We start from the raw sequence: 12,681 nt of genomic DNA, 5'->3' as shown, positions 1-12,681 counted from the left end.
CCTCACCCTGCGCGGGTTTGTGGTCGTGGCCGAGGAAGAGACGTGTGGCGGCGCTGTCGACGTACGGCAGGGGCAGCTGCGGGAGCGGGTCCTCCGGTCCGGCGCCGCTCACGTGCTGGGCACGCGTAAACACACGGCGGCACAACGCCGCGCCACGTCTCGCTTGAGGACACGAAATGCATGGGCGTACGTGGGTTGAACTTCTTTTGCGTCGTGCGTAGCTAACCGTGGCAATCGGAGGTGCGGGGGGAAGGACAACAGACTAAATACAAAAGCACGCGGAGCGTAAATTTTTTGTGATGCTTCACGCACATCACGGTATTAACCAGGGCGACCATTGGGCTCAAACCATGAACCTCTGCAACTCCCCGCTTTGGCCACATCACCCCCCCAGTTATGTCACAGCGCAATAATAACACATATTCTTAGTTTTTTCGGTAAAGTCACGATGAAGAGAAACAACAAAATAATAAAATAATAAAATATATATAAAATATATATTTTATTATTTTGAATTACTGCAGTCACGAAAGCTTTAAATCAAAATAATAACACAGTTACACAAACGGCAAAAAAAATATCGGCTTATGATGTTACACAATGCGTTATGTCAGCGTGAAATACAACAACTCTAATGCAACACGGAGCAAACCAAAGACCAGATTGCTTCTTATACTAAGTGACGTCACGGTGCAATACGATGTACACACGTACATATACAGGACATATACACGGCTCGCACACACGAGGAGCAAGAGTGTGACCTTGGGTAGAAATGCGAGCGAATAGACGGAGGGGGCGGTGCGTATTCTTAGGGGCCATCCATTTAGTACGTACGCATGGAGGGGGGGTTAACCCAAATGCGTACTCTTGCGTATTGGGGGTCTACTGACAATGTACGCACGCATAGGAAACGGGGGGTGAAGCCTCGATAATAATTTGTCTACAATGACCTTAAAATGAGCCACATTTCAGTATCTTCAGCTGTCAGACAACAAGTACAACCGGAAGAAGTAGGACTGTGGGAGGTGTCACTCGTATGACACCGTACCCCTGACTGCGAGCTATCACGCAGCTCGGCAAAATAAGTGGCCAAGGTACGCAACTTAATGCAGCCGGCGGTGGATTACCTGTTTTCTTAAGCACGTCAACATTATTAATCCTTGATCGTTTCTGCGTGGATTAAATATCGACCGTTCAATAGGATTCGGGGGGTGGGGGGGGTGTTAGGCGTACGTACGCAGGTGGGGGGAGGGGTCAAGTTTTTACAGATGTTTGCGTACGCACTAAATGGATGACCCCTTACAAGAGGTTGGCATTGTGTCACCCGAGAAAAAAAGCGTTTCGGTTTCATTCCGCTTTGTTGTCCCCCCCCCCCCCCCCCGGCGGTTATTTCGCCGCGCGACATTGAATTTCTTCCTGAACGGCCCCCCCCCCCCCGAGCTCGAGAGCGGCGTTTGCGCAACGCGGACGGAACGCCGTCACCGCGAGGCGCCCGCACACGCCGACCATTGCGTAATACGCCGAGGCACCGTGGACGCGACGATGGGCGGCAAGGGGCTGGATCACGAAGGGGCCCGCCGCCAGGCCGATGAATAAAAGACATAATCCGTACACGTGGGGGCTTGATCGTGGGCAGGCGGAGTCGCCCCCTGGTGGGGAGAGGTCTAACGTGCCCACAGCAGTATGGGTATGTGAAGCGAGGTGCAAATGATTGCCTGGCGGCCCTTTGATTGGTGTAGACCCACTGCGTTGGCATTTCCTTCTCCTACATTGACATTAGCTGCCTCGCCCATGCTGCTGACACATTTGGGCCACGCCCATCTCTAAACCTTCATAAACAGTCTGCCTTTAGAGGCTAATCCCCCCTTTTCCTGATGACGACCACTTGTGTTGCGATGGAAACGTCATGGTTTATTTATTTATAAATTTATATTTTATATTTAAATTACTGAAAGAACCAACAATAAGTCTACATTATAGACTGCCAGTACACTCACTCCAATTAGAACCAGGCTACAGTCTACATGAGTGTTTTTTTGTTGTTTATTATTTGTTGTTCACTTTATTTATTATTATTTTTTCTATCTACGTGACTTAACGGAAAGCACCAAAGAATGTGCCTACAAATAATTCCTAGAAAACAGAGGTGGTCAGATGACACCGGGGAGCGATAATAATCGGAGAAATTCAGCCGATTTCACCGAGATGTATGGTGGACTTCTTCCGCACCGTACATAGCCAACCGCGCAAATCAGAGGTGTGGGGCAAGGACAGCTAGATCTAAACTGTGTTCTCAACAAATTGTCAGTCTCTGCCCCAACTGAACCTTGATCTCAGAATCTCTCTGCCAAGTGTTTTCGGGGTTGGGCTGCGTGTTGCTCGGGCACGGAGTCCGACGTTTCGCTCCACGTGCTGGGGAGCTTTTTCAATTTCTGTTGTGTTTTCAATTCTGCTCACTGAAGAAGCTCCCAGGCACATGCAGCCAAACGTCGGACTTTGTACTGAACAGCCCAAAAACACGACGGACAGCTATACAGCACAACCGCGAACACCTGCGCAGAATAAACTCAGGAGTTTCTGGTTGTGAGCTGCCACTAAAACGACCCGTGCGCTACCTGACTACAATTATAATTCTGTGTCTGTTCCCTCCTACAGATGGAATAGATGTACTGCCTTCTTCTGGTGAGCCAGGGGTACGGCAACCTTCTCGTCGCCCGTAGGAAGGGAGTTTCACAACATGTGTGTGATCCACCGACCCTTGTTGCTGCCTTCTCAGTGCTGTGCTACAGGCAGCCAAGTGCAGCGCACTCTGGATTACAGGTAGCCACGTGCAGCGCAGTTGCTTTATTATAGGCAGCATCGTTCAGCGCAGTGCTGGATTGCAGGCAGCCACGTGCAGCGTACCTTGTACACGTATAGATACTCGCGCAGGAACGCAGCCTGCTGGATGGGCGACTGCCGGCTCTCATTGATGAGGATGTGGCGGAACGCCGACACGGAGTTGTCGAGCTGCCGCAGGGTGAAGGACTGCCGCCCGATGGTCAAATTGATGTGGTCCTCGGCCAGCGACCAGCCCTTGCCCTTGTAGACCTGCAGCGCTTGGCTGTAGCAGCGCAGGGAGTGCTTCCTCTGCGACGGAAGGGGGAAGGCGGTCAGCCACAGTGGCGAATTTACGGTTCGGTCATCGCTCCATTCACCACGTGCTCGCGAAATACCCGTTATATCCATGAACATGTCTTTGGCCCGTTTACAGCTTCTCATATTATTTTTTTGGGTGCTCAATAATTATTGTTAACGCTGCTGAAATTATGCACTCCCACAGTGCTTTTTTGATGGGATATGTCAAAAAAAATATGAAGAAAATTTAACGGAGCAACAGATATATGAAGGCGGTGTATTTTCCGCCGAATGATTTGGTCATTTCTATCATGTACCCAAATGAGCTAAAGACTCCCCCCGTAAGCCTCCGGTAAATCCCGCGTCGTCCGTGTGGTTGTCTCCAATGCTCTGGATTACAGGCCCACGTGCGTAGCATCCACAGAGAGAACTAAATTGCACTATAAACTTTTTTTTATTTTACCAGGTAAGGCCCACTGGGCTATATAGTGGTTTTTCAGAAGCGGCCTGGCTATCACAAATTGTAACTCAACAAAGTGGCTTATCATCTGCAAATGTATAGCAGCCAAATACTCTAAAACCGGAGGACCTGGAGAAAAATCCACACAATCACATGGACAAAGACATGCAAACTCCAAATTTACAGGCTTCAGGGGTCGGGATCGAAACCACAACCTCCTCCATACCAGGCAAGGTAGTTAACATCTCCTAGCAACCGCGGCGAGAGATGAGAGAGGCTCACCTGACTGGCTTTGCTGTAGCGGTGTCCCGCCAAGATCATGTGGAAGGCAAACTTGCGCGCGAGCGGGACCCTCATGTTGATGAAGCAGTGAGCCGCCTGCTCCAGAAACAGGGCCGAGCGGAGGTCCGAGTCCTGGGCCACAAGATGCAGAGAGAGAGAGAGAAACCTCGGTTGCAAACGCGGCCTCCGCTGGCCTACGTGAAATACTGTAACCAAGAACAACAATAATAATAATAATCACGATCGTGACTTTCAATCGATGAATTGGCCTCGCCGTAGCGCGTTCGCCGCTGGTTGCAGACTTTCACGGTTCGATGCTGGTGTGCCGCTATCTGCTTCACAGCGGAAGTTCAATATATCCCGTAACGTCATACAAATACGGGTAGGCCCACTGCACGCTGGCGTCATGGTACGCCATGAACAAAAAATAAAAATAAACATTAACCTGAAAAACTGTCCAATTTGGATTACACACAGCAGCAATTATCAGCCTCCACTGGCAGACTAATATGCCCAAGGTCATTCTTGCAAATAGGACAATTCCTGGTCTCTTCGAATTCTCAGTTGGTTAAACAAAGTTAACTAAACCACCGCTCGTGGGTTTTCTCCAGGTTGTCCAGTTGCCTCACACACGCTGAACATTTAATTGATCCAAAATCCCATTCCAGGACCCTCCTGAAAACAGAACAAGCGTCGTAATAAATAAGAGTGGCATGAACACCAAATGTGTTCAAGTACGATTATTAACATCAATCAGCATCATGCTTCCAAGGGGAACTAGTATGGTAGGGCACAGCACTGGTGCATCATCATCATAATTAGTCACGAAAGTTTTTTTTGGGTTAGATAGTGAAAATATAAATGTGTCGTTAACCCGCCACCACCCGACACAGCTAATCGCCACCACCGCCATACGACCCACCCGCACCACTAATTACTACTCACTCGTGCCCCCAAATACTACCAACACACGCTCCACAAAATACTACCCCCACCCTCGCCAACAAATATCCACCTGTGCCACCGAATATTACCCATCCACGCCATCAAATACTACCCACTCGTGCCAAAAAATACTACCCACACGCACCACAAAATCCGACCCGCTCGTTCTCAACCTGAGCTGGAAAGCGTCCAAGAGATGCCAAGGAATGGGAGAGGTAGGTCGGTGTAGGGGGGGGGGGGCGACACAGATCTCTTCCCGCCATGGTGATGACGACGCGAACAGCGACGACCGTTACCTCGCTGATCAACCGAATGAGCATGGAGGCCGCGTCCGAGAACGTCCCCTTGCTCTTGAGGATCTCCACGGCGAGCATCGTGCAGCGCTCGGCCAGGGCTCCGTTCCTGGGGGGCAGGGGGAGGAGAAGGGGGAGGTACAAACGGTCAGGTGGCAAGGGACGCTACCGCCGTGTGACGGTCAGCACGCTGGCCACGGGCAACCGCTGTGCGCAGCAAACGTGATCGGAGGCTAATACGGGGATATGTACAGGTAGTCCTCTACGTACGATGGAGATGCGTTACGACGGCCCCATCGTAAGTCAAAAATATCGTAAGTCGAAGAAGGCCTAGCCTACCCAGGAGTCTTAAAGAATGGTGATAATGTAGCAAAACAGAGCAATTTACAGTACCGTACTGTATAAACTATGTACTGTATGTATTTATTAATTACAATACTGTATTGCACTTTAAAATGTAAAGTAAAAAAAAGGTAAATTCTTAGCCTACCTATATGAACTGCAATTTAATAGAAAGGCGGGAGATGCGTACATCCCGGCAGCGTCCCAACGTACAGTATCGTACCTCGTACGCTGCTGCGTTTGCCTGCCGCGCGAAATTTAAAATATTTTACAATTTTGTTGTATCGCTATTGCCATTGTAAGATCGAAATCTCTTAAGTCGGATCATCTTAACTCGGGGACTATCTGTATGTACATATGGAACATTGGTCGTGAGTCTACGTATAAAATGAAACATTTAAATACCTTCGCAGCAGTATGATGATGAAAACATACTTCAATACTTCGGCAGTAGAAACATGCTAACCATGATGATGAAAGGGAACATGTTTCAAAACATCAATCCACCTGCAAGTTGATTGTGTGTGTATGTACAACTTTTTTCCGCACCGTAAGTAGCTAACCGCGCTAATCGGAGGTGCGGGGATAACGTCGTGGGCAGAAGGGAGCGCGGAAAAATCGATCGCCGGACGGTGGTTCAAACGCTCACGAGACTCTACGCTCTCCGGCTTTAGAAACCCACACTGAAAAACTCGGCGAAGTATGGTCGAGTAAGCCCCGACACGGCCAGCCACAATGTGGGAAAGACCTTGACCAGTGTCGCGCGTGTGACGGCCTTCCCAAGGCATGCGTGTTTCGTAGGGCTCACAAAAGGCCCTAAATCCAGCAGTGGATTGATAATGACGTGCTGTACATTTGCAAGCTGCCATGGGGAAGCTGCCGTGGTCAAACGGCGAGCGCACTGGACCCGCAATCCAGAGGTCGCCGGTTCTAATCCATCTCCCTGGCACGGCAGTGGAAAACAGCAGTGCGAGTTTCTTAAATTCCCTCCGCCACCTCTGTCCACTCAAGCCGTATAAACGAGTTTACTGCGGTTAGTTTGCCTGATGGCAAGCCGTGCGTTGGGGGGAACGGTTGCCTATGCAACCCAAACTACGGATCATAGAGTAAATGACTGTAGTCTGTGCTCCTTCAGGAGAAAAATATAAAAACTACACAAACTCTTCTTTGGTTCTTTCGGTAAAGTCACGTAGAATGAGAATAAAATAATAAATTGATAAAATAAAATAACACAATAAAATTCTCACGACGTTTCAGCCACAACACAAGCGGCCTTCATCAGGTGAAGGGACGAGACTGTCTGGAGGCCGCTTGTGTTGTGGCCGAAACGTCGTGAGAATTTTATTGTGTTATTTTATTTTATCAATTTATTATTTTATTCTCATTCTACGTGACTTTACCGAAAGAACCAAAGAAGATGAATCCTTGCAGTGACGAAAGCTTTAAATCGATACACAAACCCTATCTCCTGAAGCCCTCTTATAGTGGCTGGTAGGCCTCGACTTTGGTATTTGGTAATGAACATATTGCAATGCTCAAGAATATAATCTATACTTCACCTGCAATTTCTTCGGTCTAAAAGCAAGGCAATTCAGTGGTGTGACTCAAAGGTCAGAGACACTGAGCCTGCAAGCACCTCTTGTGTTCCTCTGGGATCGAATGCAGGTTTCAGTGACCCGTGAGAAAAAAATGGTTCTTAAGCGGAGTAGCTAAGTGCCCGATGAATGAAAATCTCACCGTTATCCTTCCTGGGACAAACATCCATGACGTTAAGCCAAGGTGAGTTATCGCAGTTGGAAGTGACATGGGCGAGAGCCAGATTCTATCTGCGTTTGTTGTGGCAGTGGCCGCGGGCTGACATTAATAAAACCTGAGTAATAAAACCTAAGAGGCCTTCAGATTCGGTGATTTACCATCGGCATTGGGTCGTGCCTTGATATTTGCCCATTACTTTTATTAGATTATCATTATTATTATTATGGCATCTTGCACCCTCAAGTAAACAAGAATGTTACGGATTTTTTTTTCTCTACCGGACTATCGTGCCAAATCAAATCACATTGAATTTGCAGGTTTTTTTCCTGCCCTAAAGTTATTATGATTAAGGTTGTCGTATTAACGGTGGGCGTGTTTATAAATCACACCCTGCTGTGCATGCAGCAGAATAACGTGCGGCAGAATTCCTTCTTTAATGCACAAACGGACGACGACCCATCAGATGGGGGGAGGCCTTCACCCAGCAGTGCATTAACAAAGGGCTGTACATTGTTACAAGCGTGTTTGAAAAAGCACGGTGCGCTAAACCGCTGTGCCACTGCTCCTCCCGGCACCCTGCACCACGTGACACTGCCCCACACCACGACGACCATCACCACGAGCACAACCGCAAACCACTCTCCGCACACCGACGTAAAGCACACGTCATGCAACAAGCGCATATGGGCAAACACGTGCACCGTCTCAACAGCACTACGTGTAGAAAAATATAAAATTTTGGGGGGTTAAGGAGGAGAGTTAAGAGGGTCGGAGAGAGGAGGAGGCGGCAAGGAAAGCAATGGTCAGCACACTGGACTATCAGACTGGAGGTCGACGGTATTGATGCCATCTCCCCGCCGCCTCTGTCCACCTAGCTGTATAAATGTGTCTAATCGCAGCGAGTCGATCGGCAGGTCGCATGCGGCGGTGGGGTAAAGTGTGGGTACTCCCAGCTCTTCCGAGAAGTATAGCGAGCGGAGAAAAGTAGGCTGAAATACCCCCTAAAAGGGTTCTTTAGAGCGCCCAATTGTAAAGGAACTTCTGTCACAGCAGGGACGAGCAAGTCATTTCAGGCCCGCACTTTTACCCTTTTTGAAGAAACCTTTTTAAGTCATCAGCCAGGTAAAGGTGGCCCACACGTTAGGCATTAGCACCGAAACCTTGCCACATTTCCAGTGACAGAGAATATTACCGGAGAAAATATTAAACATCATACAGTTGACGGCGGCATTATAACGTTCACTGGGAATGACCTACAGAAAATGTCAGGATAAGTGAATCAAGACTGCTGCAAAGTTGGGCTCAGGTAATTAGATTTAGGAGCCGAAACAAAGGACACGTACAACAAAAGTTCACCGCACAGTTTGAGGCAGCCGCAAAAGGGGCACAACAGCTGGAAAACACGGTCGACTCTTGTTACCTAGGACGGCTATTATAGATGGACAATAGGAGTTTGGGGTGCTTTTGGGAAGCTGAACTTGGATATGAAAAGCAATGTACCAATGTGCCCAAAGAGGAGAGCTTTTAATCACGAGCCACCTGTATCTGGCTCAGGCACCAGCAAGCAAGGCCAGATGTGAAGGTATTGGATCGTTCATTGTGTGCGACATCACTCGGCATACTGCGAGGACACCGCGTCGTCACCTACACGTGGTGGCGTGCGATGTCAGCGGCACGGCCCGGCTTCCGCTGTGGAAAAACAATGAGTTTGGGGAGCCGCTCGTATTCCCCCACGCTGGGCCTAGCAGGCTTGATGCTCACTCCCCAGCAATATTGCGTGCTGAGAACAATAGAAATTTATTTCGAAAACTTCTCAAAATCGTATCATTTCAACCCACCTTGCAATTCTTAAACTCAGAATTAATAATGTGCTGCAAGAAGGCTTCTCCCAAGACGTGCCGTGCCGTACCGGCTCGGCACAGCTTGGTAGCGCAGTGGAAAAAGGGGGTACACGGTTAACCCAGGGCACGCACACGGGCGTTGCTTCACCTGCAGTTGTCTTTGTAGGTCTGGATGGCCTTCTCCATGTAGTGCGCCGGGTACTGCCTCTGTGCGCTGGGCTGCAGGAACACCGACAGCGCCGCCATCTCCTGCGGGGGAGAGAGGGGGCCGGTTAACGGGTGGCGGCCTACGTTGGTGCGTGCGGGCGCCGGAACGTTCCTCCGGAGAATAAAAGCGGCGCTCGCAGCGGTCTGGCGGAACGCCAGAGGCTCGCGAAAACACCGCAGCGGTCCACGGTTCCGCTCTGCCAATCCTCGCCGAGATTTCGAATGGAAAATTTGGTCGTTGCGCACTGCAATGAGCCTTTGCCACTTGGTGAGGAAGTCAACCGTGGTTTAGTTTATTTTGCATGTAAACCACAGGAAAACCAGGATGAGTCTCATTTGCAAGTGTGACTAGGGTCACCAAAAATCACAAAGCAAAATTAATAAAATGATAGGCAAATGTCATTATTTGATGGACAGTACGGTGGGGTGAAATTTGAAAACATTCTACGTTACATTGGACACGCACAACACACTTGCACGCATACACCCACAATATGTTAATTTGAACTACTAAAATGTCCATCACATGGGTCACACACGTAGGAAGATACAGATCCCAGAATAGCCTTTAACAGACTGATGGGGAAAGTGCTGTTAGTACCTACGAAGGTCTACACAGCACATGAGGGGGTGGGTGACCAACACCATGCCCAGCCGCCTTTGACTCCCTCGTGCTTTGTTTCATGTCTACACACTGCACCTCCGATTAGCACGGCTGGCTACGTACGGTGCGAAAGAAGTTCAACATACATATATATACCTCACAAGGTACTTGTTTAAGGAAGAGTCGAACTCGGAGAGGCCCAGGACTAGTTCAGATAATCGTCACTGGTGTTGGCTTGTGAGCGAGAATTAGACTCCGCTCCCCAACAAATATACACACACACACAACCTATATTTGTATTAATACTCTGCATAATATTGGACACGCATGTAGACACAAGGCCTAGAATTTGTATCAGTACTCTCTAAAATGACGCGGACCAAACGTTTTCAGAGAAACAGGAGCACTCCGTTAATTGAATGAGTGCTCTGTATGGCATGCTGTACACGCACACATAAGATATCTATCTTAATTTTAATTAACGCTCTACATCACATGGGACACACACACACACACAAGACTTTTGCCAATTTCAATCAGCTTTCACTATCCAACGTGGGACACGCACGTGCATACATATACACACACACAAGCCCTATATCTTAATTTGAATCGGTACTTCCCGAAGTCATGTGGGAAGGACACAAAAGCAAGTGATGTTAATTTAATAAAATCAGCCCTCTCTAAGGTCTGTACACGCATACATACACATCACCCATCTATTTTAATCAGCACGAACACATATCACATGCAACAATCGATTAGACACGCAGATAATCCTAATTTAAATTTGCACTCTCTGCATCACACGGGACACACTAAGACCCCCCCCACCCCCGTATTAGCCTCTTTAAGCTGTCGGGGCAAGTGCTGTTAGCGAGCGCCTAATTAAGGCTGGCACAGCACATGATGTGGTGGGTGGAAAACACCACACTCGGCCGCCTTTGTCTCCCCAGTGACGATGTATATACACACACCGCACCAGCTACTCATATGAGGCTGAGACGAGCTAGGAGGGAGCCAGGAACCGGTTTCAGATAATCGTCAACGGTGTTGGTCATGAGTGGAGTGCCCTAACCGAGGTCTCCTGGAAATAAAATGTGGCGGGGGGGAAAAAAAAGTCAACGTACCAGTGCTCCGGCCATGTAGAGCCACGCCTGCTCTCCCTCAAAGTCCTTCTTGGCCGTGTGATAGCAGTTGTATGCCAGGTCGTACAGCTGCACCAGGAAGCACAGGTCTGCCATCTTCCGCACCTGAAGTTCAGGAGCCTCTGCTGTGTACCTGCACATACGTACGCACACGTAAACTAAACTTTAAGGTTTTTTTTTGTTTTACCAGGTAAAGGCCAGGGTTGTATAGCTCTTTTTTTCGGAAGCGACCTGGCTATCACAAATGATAGCTCAACGAAGTGGCTTGTCACATGGAAAGTTATAGCAGCAAAATACTCTAAACGCATGCTTCTAAAACCAGGAAGTCTGAGAAAATTCCACGCGACCACGGGGAGAACATGCAAACTCCAAATATATAGGCATCAGGGTCGGAATCCATCCCACGACCTACATACCAGGCGAGGTAGTTAACATCTCGCCACCGCGTTACCCCAGCTGAAGAATAAAGACAAAGGCCCCCTCGTGTAGCCTACACACACTGTGGGGACAAGTGCTGTTAGTGAGCACTTATAAAGGTCAGCACGGCGCACAAACAGGCTGGTGTGACCAGAACCACACTTTGCGACCTTTGTCTTCTGAGCGCCGATTATAACACACCAGCACCGGAAACTCAGTGAAGAGCTTGTCGACCCAAGGGAGGTCCAAGACCGGATGAGAGAGATGCAACTGATGTTAGCCGTGGCCGGGAAGTGTAAATAAGCGTAGGAGCGGTGAGCGCAGTCAGAAGCAAGTTGCACTATGAATCTGGTGGCCCGAGTGCGATCCACGGACATTGCTAACAAAGTTGGCGGGTGATATTTTGACAGAGAGAAGGTTTATTATACAAAGTGAGAACTTGAGCCTGTAGGGGCTTGTTTACCAGGTCGGGTTGTGACCATCAATTAAACATAATAAAGGTTTATTATGAATATTGGTCGCGAAAGCCTACGTGTTAAACTGACCATCAATTAAACTCCACAAAAGCTTTCACGACCACGGTTAGGATTCATAATTGGTTTCCGATTGGTTATATTGCGTCAATATGTTTTTAACGCTAACCCTACACGATCCGACGAAGCCAATCAAATCAAGTTGTCACATGGGCGAATATTGTGTTAGCGGGGCACAGAAGCCCTTGGGGGAGTGGTTGGGTGGGAGGGGGTTGTGGGAAGGAGGGTGGGTGGTAGGGTGGTTAGGGTGGGAGAGCGGTGGGTGGGTGGGAGGGTGTGTGGATGGATGGGTGGGTGGGACAGCTCTGCTCACAGGAGGCCCGTGGTGTTCTTGCTCTCTGCCACGGCTCTCTCGGGGGTCTTGGCACCGCCAAACCACTTCTTGGTGGCGCTGAAGAGCGAGCGGCTCAGTCCCTTTCGCGACACCAGCTGTCGTGCGCACGCACACAGGCAAACGTGCAGACATTCATGATAGGCTGTTGGGGAAACTGTTGTTCGAGAACACCTATGAAAGGGCAGTACGGCGCACGAGACGGTGGTATGGCCAGAACCGCGCCTGGCCAACTTTGTCTTCCTAGTGGCGATGTTTACACACCGCACCGGGCAGAGCCATCCCTAGGGGTACGTCGAATCTGGGCGACCGCCTCGAGTCCCGCGATTTAGCATCACCCCGCGCTTCGACGTCATGGTGTCATCAGGCGTCATGCTTCCCATTTAGTTTGAAGGCATCTGGG

The 12,681-nt window shown here is 49.2% G+C and overlaps 1 protein-coding gene across 1 annotated transcript in view; it reads right to left on the bottom strand.

The window, feature by feature from the left end:
- The window catches only part of TRAPPC8 (trafficking protein particle complex subunit 8), a 64,010-nt gene that overhangs the window by 39,064 nt on the left and 12,265 nt on the right, over positions 1–12,681 (bottom strand). The window contains exons 9-15 of the mRNA XM_032971041.2: positions 12,261–12,376; positions 10,980–11,130; positions 9,187–9,287; positions 5,104–5,209; positions 3,863–3,994; positions 2,908–3,132; positions 7–115 (exon numbers count right to left, since the gene is read on the bottom strand). Coding sequence (XP_032826932.2) covers positions 7–115; positions 2,908–3,132; positions 3,863–3,994; positions 5,104–5,209; positions 9,187–9,287; positions 10,980–11,130; positions 12,261–12,376 — 940 coding nt within the window. The remainder of the gene's footprint in view (positions 1–6; positions 116–2,907; positions 3,133–3,862; positions 3,995–5,103; positions 5,210–9,186; positions 9,288–10,979; positions 11,131–12,260; positions 12,377–12,681) is intronic.

The sequence above is a fragment of the Petromyzon marinus genome, chromosome 45 (genome assembly GCF_048934315.1).
Source record: "Petromyzon marinus isolate PM22_M1 ecotype Great Lakes invasive population chromosome 45, UKy_Petmar_22M1.pri1.0, whole genome shotgun sequence".
Taxonomy (NCBI): domain Eukaryota; kingdom Metazoa; phylum Chordata; class Hyperoartia; order Petromyzontiformes; family Petromyzontidae; genus Petromyzon; species Petromyzon marinus.
The sequence above is the reverse complement of the archived record's forward strand: the minus strand, read 5'-3'. Positions and strand labels throughout refer to the sequence as shown.